The following is a 15,803-nucleotide window of genomic DNA, read 5'->3' on the forward strand; positions in this document are numbered from 1 at the left end:
CAGAAAAAGGTAAACACAATACAAAATCTAACTTACAGTAATGTCCGAAAAAATGATCATATCTGCCGGAATCCGTAAGTCGAATGTACCTTAGTGGGGAGGCGTCTGTAGCGCTCTTTGTGCTTTTTGACAAGGTGAGCCACTTCAACCGACAGCTGCACAATATTGCTTTGACGAGTCAGTGCCAATAGTGTTGAAATGAAATTAAATGAAATTATCTGCATTTATATAGCGCTTTTCAAGTCAATGACTTCCCAAAGTGCTTTACATTTCCCAATAGCGGCCGTGATCTGTGCAGCCATGTAAGGCGCTAACCTGCTTATTGGGGGTATTGGGGGTTCAGTGTCTTACCCAAGGACACTTCGACATGTAACACGGACAAGCCGGGATTTGAACAGGGATCCCTTGATCCCAAGACGAGCGCTCTACCTCCTGAGCTACTGCCGCCCGTGTTAAATTGTAGAGCCATTTTGTTGTATTTGTCTACTGTTTATTCGCCTCACACACAGGGAAAATTGTTTACTCTAGTTTACTGCCATCCATCATGGTGTCTTCAAGTTAGGTCGCCTGCATGCAAAGGGTCAATGCAAATATGAAGCACGCAAGCTTCCATTGAAGATCGCGCGTTGCTGTTGTTTTCAACTTGCGACTCACATCTACTGAGCATTCCTTTTTAATTTTGTGCGTGGCTCCTGTAAGTGCGTTTGCAAATGATGTCTCTTTTTGAACTCTTTTTTCTGAACGCTTCTGTCTCTGTTGCAGAGCTGTGAGTGACGGGACCACGTGGTGCCGTCAGACTGAAAAATGTACGTTCATTAAAGAAATCGGGTAATGCACTTTTAACTAGGAAACATCCCACGCACCAATTAAATCATAAAGACAAATACAGGGATCATATTTTCCGGAAAAAAAAATAGGTGTGCAAATAGCGTCACGCATGGGCGTAACCAGACATTTTTGGGACGGCTCAAGCACACCAAATTCAACCCAAACACCCTCAAAACTTATCGCGTTTTAAGACCCTTTTCCTTAATTAAGGACCTGACAGGCTTCAATAAAATGAAAAACTCGAGCTAAAATGTCAAAAAAGTAGAACAAAACATGATGTGAACCACGCAGTGTCGAAAATACTCCACTGCCTTGAAATGGTTCAGTCAATTTGATTCCTAGCACCGCTCACACCCTTCTCCCAGCATCCCTTTTCCTCGGCTAGTGTCACTTGCGGCATAGCGGCGGAGTCTGCCTAGGCTCTGGTGTATTAAGGTGGGACTAAATAATAGTTCAATTAAAAAAAGGTACTAATGTACCTTTTTTTTTTTTTTTTTTTTTTTTTTTTTGTAAAAAATAAGAAAAAAAGAAAAATAAATAAACATTAATAAAAACGTCAAGATACTCTGGGTCAGGGGTGTCAAACTCAAATTCACAGTGGGACAAAATTAAGCAGAGAAGTAAACTCAGGGGCCAAAGTCAATATTTATTGATTTACTGCTACTGATTTGCAGGGTTGGGTAGGGTTACTTTAACTGGATTACTTTCAATTACTTTTGGATTACTCCAATACCAAATATGCTAATAAAAGACAAAAGAAACTAAAATTATGACTCACAACACATGGTAAGCTTTCTCTCCTGGCTTTGATCTCTTTGATCTCCGGCAAAACTAACATGAAATGCGACAGAAGCAAAATGAAAATAAATCCAAACAGCTTGCCAACATTATTTTTGCCGTTCCATGTATTCCATTACTCCCCAAGCCTGCACAAAATTTAGTGATTTTATTTATTTTCAGTTTTATCCTTTACATATGGAAACAAACTTTAGTTTTGCTTAAACAAAGAATTGGGAACAACCAAAGCTTTGATATCATAAAAACATGATAAAATTTAAATTATAAGACACAGTGGTATTCATTTTTTATTTAAATAAATAAAGTAGTATGTCTCTCCCCTTATCCTTTCGAGATCCTTTTTCAAGTAAATCTTTTTCAAAGCCAACAACAACAGAACCAAAAATAATAAAGTCATTCGATAAAAATCCAACATTTCAACTATTGATAGACAATGCCTTGCAGAAAAAAGTGCACAAGTAACAGATACAGTATATTCAAGCTCAGTTTGCTACGCACTGATTTTCTCTGCACATTGGTCTAAACCAGATACCTGGCATCTTTTCGTAGATGCAAGTTTCTCAAAGTCTGGAGTCAGGCTCTGAGGTGAGGAAGGCATCAGGACGGAGTGAAGGTGCTCATCAGTGAGGCAACTTCTGTAAGGTGTTTTGTTCACCTTCATCATCGAGAACAGTTGCTCACATAGATATGTGATGCCAAACATTGAAAGCATCTGAGCAGCTTTGGAGCGTAATTGAGGCATTCTGTCGGCGAGGATACATGGAAACTGCGCAGCACCAACAGAGTCATATTTTGATTTTGAGCATGTCATTACATTGGAGTTCAATTAGCTCCGTTTGGAGGCTGGTTGGTGCGCTTTCCACTTCGATCGCAAATGAGTTACTCCCTTTCTGAGCCCTGAGGTTGGCAAATCGTCCGGAATACTCAGCGTATATATATATATATATATATATATATATATATATATATATATATATATGTATAAATATAAATATTTATATCCGGAAAGTATTCACAGCGCTTCACTTTTTCCACATTTTGTTATGTTACAGCCTCATTCCAAATTGTATTAATTTAATCTCTTATCTCAAAAACTCTACACAAAATACTCCATTATGACAATGTGAATTTTTTTTTTTAACTTTTTTTGAAAAATATAGAAAACTAAGAAATCACATTTACATAAGTATTCACAGCCTTTGCTTAATACTTTGTTGATCCACCTTTGGCAGCAAATACAGCCTCAAGTCTTTTTGAATATGATCCCACAAGTTTAGCACACCTATCTTTAGGCAGTTTTGCCCATTCTTCTTTGCAATAAGTCTCAAGCTCAATCAGGTCGGATGGGAGACGTTTGTGCACAGCCATTTTCAGATCTCTCCAGAGATGTTCGATCGGATTCAAGTCTGGACTCTGACTGGGCCACTCCAGGACATCCACAGAGTGGTTCTGAAGCCAATCTTTTGAGATCTTGGCTGTGTGCTTTGGGTCGTTGTCCTGCTGAAAAATGAACCTTCGCCCAGCCTGAGGTCAAGAGCGCTGTGGAGCAGGTTTTCATCCAGGATATCTCTATATAATGCTGCATTCATTTTTCCTTCTATCCTGACTAGTCTGCCAGTTCCTGCTGCTGAAAAACATCCCCACAGCATGATGCTGCCACCACCATGCTTCACTGTAGGGATGGTATTGGCCTGGTGATGAGCGGTGCCTGGTTTCCTCCAAACTAGGCGCCTGGCATTCACACCAAAGAGTTCAATCTTTGTCTCATCAGACCAGAGAATTTTGTTTCTCATGGCTCGTCTTATATATATATATATATATATATATATATATATATATATATATATATATATATATATATATATATATATATATATATATATATATATATTTATTTATTTATTTATTTATATATCTTAGGAGCGGAATGACACTTTACACTGAAATCCAACAGCGACCAAATGGTGAAGGTGCTGGTGCTGTACCTGAGTCAGATCAGGATGCTTCACCTGCTACTAGTAACCATGGAAACCTGTTTAATATGGGGGAGCAAACCCATACCCAAAATTGGAGAGGGATGGTGAACAGTGATAAACTAATTATCTGCTAATTGACTAGTACAGAGAACTATATTAATTTATGTTCCTTGATGAAGCTGTATAAGATTTCCACAAAAACAATCAACAGATCAAATACAAGTAAAATTTAGTAAAATAATTATTAACTTTAATCGTGCTTTTCTTAATAATCTATTATCTGCACTGCTTATCCTCATTCGGGTCACAGGGGTGCTGGAGCCCATCCCAGCTGTCTGAGGGCAGTGGGCAGGGGACACCCTGAACTGTTTGCCAGCCAGTCACAAGTCGCACAGAGACAGACAACTCACTTGCTCATTCACACCTAGGGACAATTTGATCCGACCAATTGATCTAAAATGCATGTTTATAGAATGTGGGAGGAAACTGGAGTGCCCGGAGGAAACCCACTCAAGCACGGGGAGAACATCTTAACTCCTCACAGGACGGTTCGATCTCATGACCTTGGAACTGTGCCGCGGACGCTCTAAGCACTCGACCGCCGTGTTGCCCTCATTTTAGCTGATAAAATAATATCAATAATTAATCGAGTTTCAACCTAATTTTGATTACTCTGTCAGATATTTTTTGCTCATTTTAAGTCAGTGGTCTCAAACTCAACTGAGACAGGGGCCACTAAAGCTATGATGAGGTTGCACCAAATGGGATTTTCTGCAAAAACAGCGATCGTAAAATATTCTGCAGTTTTTAAAGGGAAAGTATTTGATATTTGTCCAATAGATGTCGCTGTAAAGTGTCGTGCAACAAAAGAATGAGTCCAAGGAAAACAACAAACTACAGAGAGTGAAAGAAAGTAAAAAGCACCTTTCCTTCCAATTTTTACCCAGACTTTCACAAAGAATGAAAAGGTTTATTTTTAAGGAATAAAAATGATGAAGTAGGATGAATAAGGATGAAAATGAATAAGAGACTAAAAAAGAAAATTGGAATTAAAAAGAAAAATAGCGGAAAATAAATCAGAAAAACAAAGAAAAAATGAAACGAGGAATATAAATGAATTAAAAAGAAAAAACAAAAAGGACCCAAAAACGAAATTTTCTCTCATTTTTCTTTCGGGTTTTTATTTTGCTCATTTTTTTCCTATTTTTCTCGAATTCTGCTTTTTGTCTTGTTTTTTGTTGTTGTTTTTTTTGTTGTTTTCCTTTCTTTTTTTATTCTGTATTGTTTTACTTTTTATTTTCTTATTTCTCTCCTTTTCAAAGGTGATCAAGTGCATTTTGGTCACTTCAAGTCTCCGTATATTGTCTTCATCCAATTTGCTTTTAGCACTCGTTTTCAGAGGCACAACAAAATGCTGAGACATTTAGTGGACAAATAATACACACTGTCCCTTTAACTTTAATAGTAAGGCAGTGGCCTCAAAGTATTATAATGGGGGTCGCAATTGGCTCCCGGGCCGTGAGATTGCACCCCTTGTCTATTCAAACGTCTATTTTTTTTATATATGGTGAAAAAAGGTATTATTATCTATTTTAATTGGATTTTTTGCGTTTTTTTTTCATTTGGTGTCACAAGTTCTGCTCTACTCATTTATATATATATATATATATATATATATATATATATATATATATATACATATATATCATCTCATCTCCCCATCTCATTAGCTGCACCGCTTATCCACAGTAGGGTCGCGGGGATGCTGGAGCCCATCCCAGCAATCATCAGGCAGTGGGCAGGGTACATCCTGAACTGGTTGCCAGCCAATCGCAGGGCACACAGGGACAGACAACTTGCATTCACACCTAGGGAAAATTTGGACCAGCCAATCCACCTGAAATGCTTTGGAATGTGGGAGGAAACCGGAGTGCCCGGAGGAAACCCACGCAAGCCTGGGGAGAACATACAAACCCCACACAGTCAGTCCGGTAGCTGGATTTGAACCCACACAGGAGGTTCCCAAGACCTTAGAACTGTGCCGCACACGCGCTAACCACTGCCCACAGCCGTGCTGCCCATATATATATATATATATATATATATATATATAATTATTATCATTATTATTATTATTTTTTTGTTGTTGTATGCATATAAAAGGAAGTCTGCCCAGTAAACAATCGCCCACACTGGTCGAGTTCTAAAAAACTATTGGCTATGCATATAAAGCTCAGATGGAGGAAGACTACTTTAGACTGGCGGGGCGGGACAATGGGGGACGAAGTGAAAAAAATAATTAAGAGACATTTCCCCCTTGCATTTTCTTTTCCTCCCAAGAGCGCCATGCAACCTAAAGGAGCTCGAAGAAGGGAAAAAAGCGTGCTGGGAGGACTCAAGTCTTACCCTAATGCACTGCAGACGTGGTCCGACGATAATTGGGGGATATGGGACTAACAGCACTTTTTAAAGAACCGGCTGGTTTGGCTTAGCACTAAAAAAGAGAAAGCTCTTCAGATTTGTTTTATTCTTTCTTTTATGGAGAATCGGCTTTCGTCGTTCACTTCAAAGAGCTGGCTAATAAAACAGTTTCGTTCGCAAACGACCCGTCAGAAGGAATGCAGGAGATTTAGCATCTCTACCCATGTAAATTTACATTTATTTGCGAATTAATTACCCCAATAGACACAACTCTTCGTATATTCCCTTATTTCCAACATGTCAGGTTTCGGAAAGGGGGGGCGGGGAAAGTTGGTCTATTCCCTTTTGGAAAAGCACGTGGTCGCCCTCTTTGTTTACCGGAATCACCGAAAAAGAATCACCCACGCACAAATTTATAAACCGTATTTACTTCCATGCACTATGTGAAAATGATCGATCCTGAGCCGGATTTTTCAACTTTGGTGGTGAAAATGGCGAATTTGGTGTCTCATGCGCATGCACGCGTGGAAAGAGAAAAAAGCAGAGGGAGTTAGGAATGTACGATACCTGGAATTCTGGTATCGATCTAGTTAGTACCGATCGACACTGATCCGATACTTTTTTTCTTGGAAATGACACATTAAATTAAATACCCCCTCCCTCCTGAGTTCGTTTATAATTACAATAAACACAGCACAACTATTTAAAAAATACATACAAAGAACTACAATGCACCCATTAATGGTATTTAAAAAAGCAGCATTTTAACAAAATAAATAACTCTATACATAATGTCAACAAGACAAGCAGAATAACTTTTGAAAATAAATTTAAGAGTGCAAATAAAGTGTGGAGATTGAAATATATACGACCCACTCAAAACATTATTATAGTAAAAGTTAAAATGTTAAGACAGTATTGATCTCAAGACAATAGTGTGAATCCGATCCGAAGTACACCCTCTATATCGATAATGTAGTTAGAGTAGGGGTTCGCTATTTTTGAATTTTTGTTATCTATCTGAACAAAGTAAAAACAGAGTGGTTTTGATCAACTCCGATACAGACACTTTGCCCTTGAAAATGTCATGATCGTTGAATAATTTAAGCCCTGCTCCCTTGATTTACCTTATAGCGTAAAATTCGGACTATAAACCGCAACTTTTCCGCCAAGCTTTTAACCCTGCGTCTTAGGCAACGATGCGGCCAATTTATGCATTTTTAATAAGAGCCACCAGGGGTGCCCAAGCAGTACATGTCGCAAGTTTAACTGCGCTTTGTGCATGAATAAAGCTAGCATGGACAAACCCTCATGGAAAAGGTGTCAATCAGAAGGGGAGTGCTAACTACTATATTGGGAATAATTTTAGCAGTCAGTTTATTTGTAAATAATGTGGCAAAATGAACGGATTACAGAAAGCAAGGTCCAACAAAGCAGAAATGTTTTAGGCGGATTTGTATTTATCTGTCTGAATTATGGTGTGTTTTGGAAAAAAATATTTTACACGGTTGGATTATAGGGATTATCCTTGATGCAACAAATCCATTATGGCAGACATTCAAAGAAGTTGAAGACGGCCCATGGGAAGTACTGGTAAGTTACGTCGGCTTTATAGTTTTCGGGTATCTTGTTTCAGATATTTGCAAATATTTGCTATATAACACAAGCCTCACCTAAATGGAGCTGATGTCATTGTCAGCCATGTTTCTGCTACAGATACCCAAAAACCTCAAAAAGTCTGGGTGAAAAAATGAAAGATACATGGTTACATTTTGGTCACCGTGGTCCCTTGTGCTTTTCAGCAAACATGTTTGGTTGCACTACACAATGCAGCAACATCTAGTGGTCAAATCATACCTTTAACAGTATAAAAAAGTAAATATAAATAGTTATATAATAACTGTTTCAGAACAAAAGTCAAGAGAGTAAAACCCCAAATCAGCTATAAAACAAAAAAAAACAGTAATACAATGTCAAAAGATGGCTAAAATACCTTGTTTTGCACAATATTTTAAAAATAAACTCATCAGTGCAAAATAAGTGTAGTAAATACAATTGATTCAGTTTGAAAGGTATAATGTAAACAATGTAAATTTCACTAATGGCATTATTATTGTGCTAGTTTAAATATTTATCTATCCCAGGACAATAGTTTTAGTCAGTAGTGCAACTTAGGTGTAGTAAATACAAATTATTCAATTTGAAAGATCAAATGAACAGTAGGATCCCTCCACGTGATGCCCGCGGACATCAGGGTGCCCCAAAATGACAGTAAAGGTGCCCACAGATCTTTTCTGAAAATAGCTCACCAGTGTTGGGTCATCGTGATTTTCAAGTAAATTATTATTATTTTTTTTATGAGTTGAATTAGTCTGTTTGACCCTATTTTTTATAATTATATATATATATATATATATATATATATATATATATATATATATATATATATATATATATATATATATATATATATATATATATATATATATATATATATATATATATATATATATATATATATATATACATACCACAGCCCCCGCGACCCTAATGAGGATAAGCGGTACAGCTAATGAGATGAGATATACCACAGCCATATCCCCCTAGTGGGAGGTGGCTAGAGTCATTTCTGACTCTTTTTGGGAGATTGATTCAGAGGAGGGGATTCCCAGCCCCCTCACTCAACCCAACTGAGGTGTTGGGAGTCATTAAGTGACCAAACCCCCCAAATCCAACCCCTAATGATGAACGCCAAGCAGGAAGGCAACGGGTACCAATGTTTAAGTCTTAGGTATGACTCGGCCGAGGCTTGAACCACAACCTCCGAGTCTCGGCGCCATACCCCCAAGGCCACCGACCTGGTTATAATTAATATGATAATGACATAGTTAGAAAATAGTAATAGGGGGATCATTTGTTATTTTAGAAAATCAAATTAATATATTCCAGTTCATGGGCTCCATGGACAAAAAAATGAATTCAAGTATTGACACTTATTTTCAAGCAATTAATTGGGAGAGTTGAAAAGGAATTTCTTAGTGTATTAAACAAATGTACGCTATTCATTCATCTATTGTGCTAGTTAAAATGGTAAAACTTTATAAATCCCAGGAGACTAATATTAATCTGGGTAGGCCTTGAGTATCGATAATTTTGATATTTGGATCGACCTACCCACCGTTAGAGCGAGCTGTGCGTGTGCAACTCGGAGCTAATGAATCGAATTGCGTCTGTTGCGCACGCCTGTCGCGCAGCCTTGAAATGCGCCTGACTTCTGACGCAAGTAGAGCCGCACAGAAGGGACACACAACACAAGTTCACTACTAGAAGCAGGACGACAACGAGGAGCACCTACATTCTCGCCTTTCTTATTTTTTATATGCCTCCTCTACACTTTCCCTTCTTCTCTTGTGCTCTCCGACGCACTTCCCCCATTGATCCTAATCCCCCCAGCCCCTCACCCCCCGTCTATTTTTTATTGTTGTGACTCGTGAACCCAAACGCCATGGAGCTGCTCTGCCTGGAAATGGACACCAATATTCGGGCTCGTCCCGATCCCAACCTCCTTTGTGATGACCGAGTCCTCCAAAGCTTGTTGACCATAGAGGAGAGGTTTCTACCTCAATATTCGTATTTCAAAGGCGTGCAGAGAGACATTCAGCCCTTTATGAGGAGGATGGTCGCCACTTGGATGTTGGAGGTAAACATCAGACAAATACGTGTGAAATGACCCTGCATTAGTGATCGACATATTTATATGTTTAGGGTAAATTGATTTTTTTTTCCTGCAAAAAGAGAGCTTTATCGATTCCTTTTCGGAGTCTTAAAGTCCGCTCACGTCGTTCGCATATCCGCGTGCTTTCGCCTTCCACACAACGATTGCAAACGTGAGCCACTCAAGTGTGTTGGGGTAGATGTTTTGGGTTGTTTTTGAGTCAGTTTTATTGTCTCATTTAAATAATAGTGCGACTGTTTCCATGCACACGTATGCACTCGCTCTGGACTATTCGCCATGTTGTTTCCCCCTTGTTTTACAGGAGCGCTGGCGCTTTTTAGGATGATTTAACAACGTGACAAACACAATAACAGCTCTTATCACCCATTGCCTGTGGTACGTGGTTAGCTTATTTGTCATCAGAGCGTGAAAATAGTGTGTTTAAAGGCTTCAAAGTTCGTATATATCGTTTTGAAATGGAGGAAGGGTGAGGGCCTTGTGCGCTTTTTACGATTCCCCCTCCGCAATGCCTCACGCAGGAATTATGTTCAAAAGTCGACCTTAATCTTACTATTTCTCGTTTAAGTTGTTCTACAGGGATAGCAGAGACTTTGAGCTTTATTTACATGCAAGTTTTATCAAGTTCCTAACTGCTGAATATTTTAAATTAATTTCTAAATTGAAAATTGGCTCGCTGATGCCGCACGCCTCTGCAGTTATGCGACTTATTTTAAATTTTCACTTTTTATTCAACTTAAACCTCTGATTATTTGGGTAGAAACAGTCGCATCTGAGACACAAAGCGTTGGCGATTATTATAATGCAAAGGTAAAGCATCTGCACAATTTATTTATAATTTTAAATATTTTTTGAAAAACATGACGAATGACGAAAAACGCGTTTCCGCGTGCTGTGCTAGAAGCGAGGTGTTTCATGCTCGACACGATTATAACTCAAATTCATTCCTTACTGAAAGAACTACAAGAATGTGACTCTATTGAAATATTTCAAACTTAATTCATTCTCTGTGTAATTGTCACGTCGATTGAATGTGATGTCGCAACTCATCAGGACCGAGCGCAAATCCTTGGCTGCTCCCCAACGTTTGGGTGTCGATGCGGTTTTATGTTCCCTATTTTATCAATTAAAACTCATTATAGTTTTTAACTGCTAGTGGTTAAAATTTGAAACTTTTACATGTTTTATATTTAATCGATATTTTGCTTTGTCTCTGTTAAGGTTTGTGAGGAACAAAAGTGTGAGGAAGAAGTTTTCCCCCTGGCCATGAACTACTTGGACAGATTTTTAGCAGTGGTCCCCACCAAAAAGTGTAATCTCCAGCTTTTAGGAGCAGTTTGCATGTTTCTTGCATCCAAATTGAAAGAGACTCGTCCTTTAACTGCGGAGAAGCTTTGCATCTACACGGATAACTCCATCAGACCACAAGAGCTGCTGGTAAGTTGTATTATTTATGCCTGAAAAAAAAATAGAAATAAACATAAAAAAAAGGAAATTGATTATATGTTAGGATGGTACTCAAAAGACCCAATGTGAATTGTGAACTGGAGGAAAAGGGTCTACGGGTGGGCTTTAAAGTCCTTCTGGCGGTCTTTATCGTCATCTAGTGGCAAATATTTGCCAATGCAGAGCAACGAGGTCATCTTGAACGGCGGCCAAACTTCTGACTCTGTTCCTGTCAGTGGGACAGACGCAGAGAAAATCCAAGTTTGCCTTTTACAGTTAAGCTTCAGTCCAAAAATAAACCTTCGAGGCGCATGTACCTCTTAACGTCAACACCTTTGTTGAGGGGCGGGAGGGAGTGCGGTTGGGTGGTATGCGTCTATACTTTCTATATTTCCTTCTATACTTTGCATGCACCTGCATCAAGCAATTACTTAGTGAAGCCTCACACCAGATAACCATGGCCTTTCTGAGACACACATGGGTAAACAATAAGCCGCATTGGGTGTGTGACTGGAAAAAAGTAATTAGTTTCTAGTTACTTCATTTAACAAGTTGCTTAAAAATGGTTGCTATAAAAAGATGTTTTTTCTGCGTTCATTTTTAAAAGAAAAAAAAACCTTATAGAACTACTAAACAAAATACTCTTACAGAATACAAAAATACCGATACAGAAATACTACAACAATACTAGAAAATTGCAGCCACAATAATACGACAAAAAAATCTATTATAGAAATACTAGAAAAATTGTACAGAATTAAAATGGAAATATTACTATGGAGAGACTCCAAAAATGCTGCAGAAATAATAGAAAAATACTGCTATGGAAATATTACAAAAACAACTGCTGAAATACTACACACATCAAATTAAAGTAATGCTACAATAATACTAAAGTAACCCTACAAAAATCTGGCTGCAGAAATGCTACAAAAATACTACAAACAATACAACTACAGTAACACTACTGAAATGTAGTGTTTAAAACAGGGACCTAATATGTGATTTTGCTTTATTCATGGGCGTTTCAAAACCAATTTGACACCACCACTCTGAGCCAATGTAATGCACCGCTTCTGACTTTCAGTAACGGTAACCATGTTTTAACGGCAGAAAAATGATTTGTTAGACTACCCCGTCACTGAAAAAATAATGCCGTCATTTATAATGCTCTTATTCCCAACGCTGCTCGTTACAGAGAGAAGTAATTGCGTTCCGGTTACGCACTCCTTTGTAACATGTTACTCCCAACCAGTGTTCCCTCTAAGCTGCACGCGTGTGCAATTGCGCACTGCTCGCACATTCTCAGCGCACAAGAAAATCTAGCCAGCACACAAAAATGAGGGCTCAAAATTACTAATTAAGAAGCGACTCAAGTCTAAGTTACAGTGCATGAAGGTAAAAATACATGGGTTCCCCTGACATTGTGTCCTAAATGCGGTATTTTGAAGTCGTGTCGAAGAAGAACGAAGTTGAGTAAAGTTAGTAGAGTTTGTCGGGGAACCGGCTTCTTCGGCTCGGCTCACTAAAAGGGACCGTCTCTTTCAGGTCCTGAACGGCTCTTCAGGTTGTTTTTGCTTCTTTAATCCCAACATGACCAAAAATTACGTAAATTTATGCACAAAATGACTTAAAGGAAGGGGGGAATAGAAAAAAAAGAAAAAAATACCTAAATGAAAAAGTAGTGAAAAGCTGAGAAAAAAAGAAACAAAAGGAAGAGAAAAAAGAAGGAAACATTTGGAAAAAAGACAGAAAAAAAGTAAAGAAAGAAATGTAGGAATAAAGTAAATAGAGAACAAAAAGAAAAAAGTAACAGCTCAGAAAAAATAAACACAATGAGATGTTTTAAAGTAATTAAAAAAAAGTAGGAAAAAAAACACGGAAAAAAGAAGAAAAAGTTTGCATTCAAATAATTTAATCTTGTTGCCAACATTGTACTTCCACTAAAAATGTGATTAAGTACAGTTCTGTATCTTACAACCGATTAAATAAGCTCCCAAAAATGTTAATATCATGCAACAAAATATATCAGGAAAAAAAAGAAATGGATATCTTGTGAAAAAAATGTAAGAACAAACGACGTTTGTAGGCCGTACAACCTTTGCAATAGTACATGAGTCAATTCATTCAAAAGAGAAAATTAATTTTGCGTTGGTGGAAACTCAGCAAAATGTAACTTGATGTCAAGTTTTGGACATGTTTGATAATTAATTATCTTGCCACACTTGGGATTATGGTTGCTCACTGTTGTTTCAAGCGCTGCTCACTGACTTTGTGTGAACGCTCAGACCTGTGGAAAATTAGAGGGAACATTGCTCCCAACCAGTGTTATAAATAACGCTTTTACATAACAATGTATTCCGTGCATAATGTTACATAAAAAAATAACAAGAGCTGTTTGCAACCCGGAAGAGCTGAGCTGAGCCTAAATAGGCGGTTCTCTAAATATAGTCATATTTACCATCTCTACAAGTAAACTTCGGTAAAGCACGTCTGTGTGGAGTTTTGTATTTGCTCGGATAATTAAAGTGACGCAAATTGTTACTTTCCCTGGTAACTAGTTACTCTTACCAGCTCAGTTGCCTAGATGGTAGGGCGCCCGCTTTGAGACTGGGAGGTAGCTGGTTCGCGCCTCGGCTGAGTCATACCTAAGACTTATAACATTGGTAAAAATGGCGGCGCCCTCTGTTGGCTGCGGCTGCATTGGCTCGCTACAACGGGTCAGGTGTATCGACATTTCGTTCTGTGTACATTGTTACAAAGAATGACAATACAAAGGAAATTATTATTATTATTACTAGAGTAACTCAGTTACTAACTTAGTTATTTTGGGACAAGCAGTGAGTAACTATAACTAGTTACTCTTTTAAAGTAACCTGGCCAAAACTGCTCCCAACACTAGGCAATAAGCGGGCCCTTTCTTGGTTGATGTGTCGAATGAAGCTGTTTGCATCGCTGGTTCTTGTGAACGTCAAGCAGCAATTCCTACTCTTAATTTTAAAGAGCTTGTGCCGTTTGTTGCCTGATGTGTTTCCTCACTGTTTCTTATAAGGCAGAATTTTGGCTTTCAAGCAGATACAGGAAACAGATCAGATGCTCAGCAGATGTCATCGCTTCTTCTTTTTTTTTTTTTTTTTAAGAATTTGGTAAGAATTTCTTGTAAATTGAACCGCAATGCTAGAAAGTAGCAGAGGGAAGTGGGCCGCCAACCTGCCACTCAGCATTCAGCTAGGCTGTGTTGCAAGCCTTTTGTCTCTCAAAGACAACATGGTGAGAAGTGGGTTGTTGATTTTTAGGGGTGATTTTTGGGGAGTTACTTTTCCCATTGATGTATCTTTTATTTGGTAGTTGAGAGTCCTTATGCAGCAGTCAGGAACCTTCTGACCCAAATATTCATAATAGCAAAGTAATTTGATTTTTTTGGGGAGGAGAGAGAGCCAAACCATATATGTTTAGACAAAATTCAGTTTAATAAATCTAATGTTTTAGCGCATTTTACTTCACTGTGACGTCAGATGATTTGAAGAAAATTTATGAAATAAGAATAATGCCAGAGCCTTTGTCCCATATAAACAAATATACCAATTTAAACCTGTCTCTCTCCCGCAATTACCTTTTTGATGCTCATTTTGACCATCAAGTTTTTCATAAATAATGGTTTCAAACAAGGTGAAAGCAGATTTGTTTTGTATAAATGTCAAAAAAATAATGCAAACAAGGATACCAACATGTTTACCTTTTCTTCTGCCAGAAGTGCGCTCTGTGCATAGCTCCGCCCACCCCTTCTGCTCACCCAGTCAAATTGCTCTGTGTGCTTGGCTGGCGTTTATGGCTGTTTACAGTTTTTCTCTGTGTTATTATCATGAATTGTTTCAACGGTGGACCTAAATTATTTACAATATAATGTTTAAGTCAGGTAAAGTCATGTTTATTTGTGTAGCCCTTAATCTCAAGGAGTCTCAAAGGGCTGCACAGACCACAGATTGTTGAAAACTACAGACTATTATTACACCATCCCCTGATCTAAAACCTACATGAGTGCAAGGAAAAACTCAAAAACCTCAACATGAGGAAAATAAAGAAACCTTTAGAAGGGACCGCACATTAGGTAACCCCCTTTGCAGGATAACCAGGCTGCAATGGATGTTGCGATAACAAATAATAAGCAGATATTGTCAACATAAAATATAGGTTATTCATATGCTATAGAATCAAAGTGTTTTAAGCCTAGATTTAAATAGTTCCACTGAGGTTGCAGATTGTCAAAAAATGTTATGTCATCTTCTATCCAGTTCATTACTTGATAATTATTTATTTTTTATTGTGTTGTGAGTGCACTGCAGGAAGAGGTCTAAATATAATGGAAGCTAGAGCTCTTGTTGGTGATGGAAAGGAGTGGAGAGGTGTTGTGAAAGGATAGTGGGAATGTGGATGCGTTCTTAAGTATGGGCTGGGCACCCGTATGATGCGGCAGGGGTAAACCAGTGAAAGCTGTCAGGCCCTGCTGTTGAACAAAAGAGTGTGTTGTGTCACCCTGACCAGAGTGACATGGCCGCTTTCTGGTGTCCCATTTCATCTGGAGGGATGAAAGCATGACCAAC

At 38.3% G+C, this 15,803-nt stretch overlaps 1 protein-coding gene across 1 annotated transcript in view; it reads left to right on the forward strand.

Moving 5' to 3' along the window:
• The first annotated feature begins 9,276 nt into the window (after nt 1–9,276).
• ccnd2a (cyclin D2, a) overlaps nt 9,277–15,803 on the forward strand; it is a 43,053-nt gene continuing 36,526 nt past the window's right edge. Inside the window, exons 1-2 of the mRNA XM_088341085.1 lie at nt 9,277–9,723; nt 10,978–11,193. Of these exons, the coding sequence (XP_088197211.1) occupies nt 9,529–9,723; nt 10,978–11,193 (411 nt within the window). The 5' untranslated portion in view covers nt 9,277–9,528. The remainder of the gene's footprint in view (nt 9,724–10,977; nt 11,194–15,803) is intronic.

The sequence above is a fragment of the Urocampus carinirostris genome, chromosome 7 (assembly GCF_059441175.1).
Source record: "Urocampus carinirostris isolate Australia breed hairy pipefish chromosome 7, RoL_Ucar_1.0, whole genome shotgun sequence".
In the NCBI taxonomy this organism is placed as follows: domain Eukaryota; kingdom Metazoa; phylum Chordata; class Actinopteri; order Syngnathiformes; family Syngnathidae; genus Urocampus; species Urocampus carinirostris.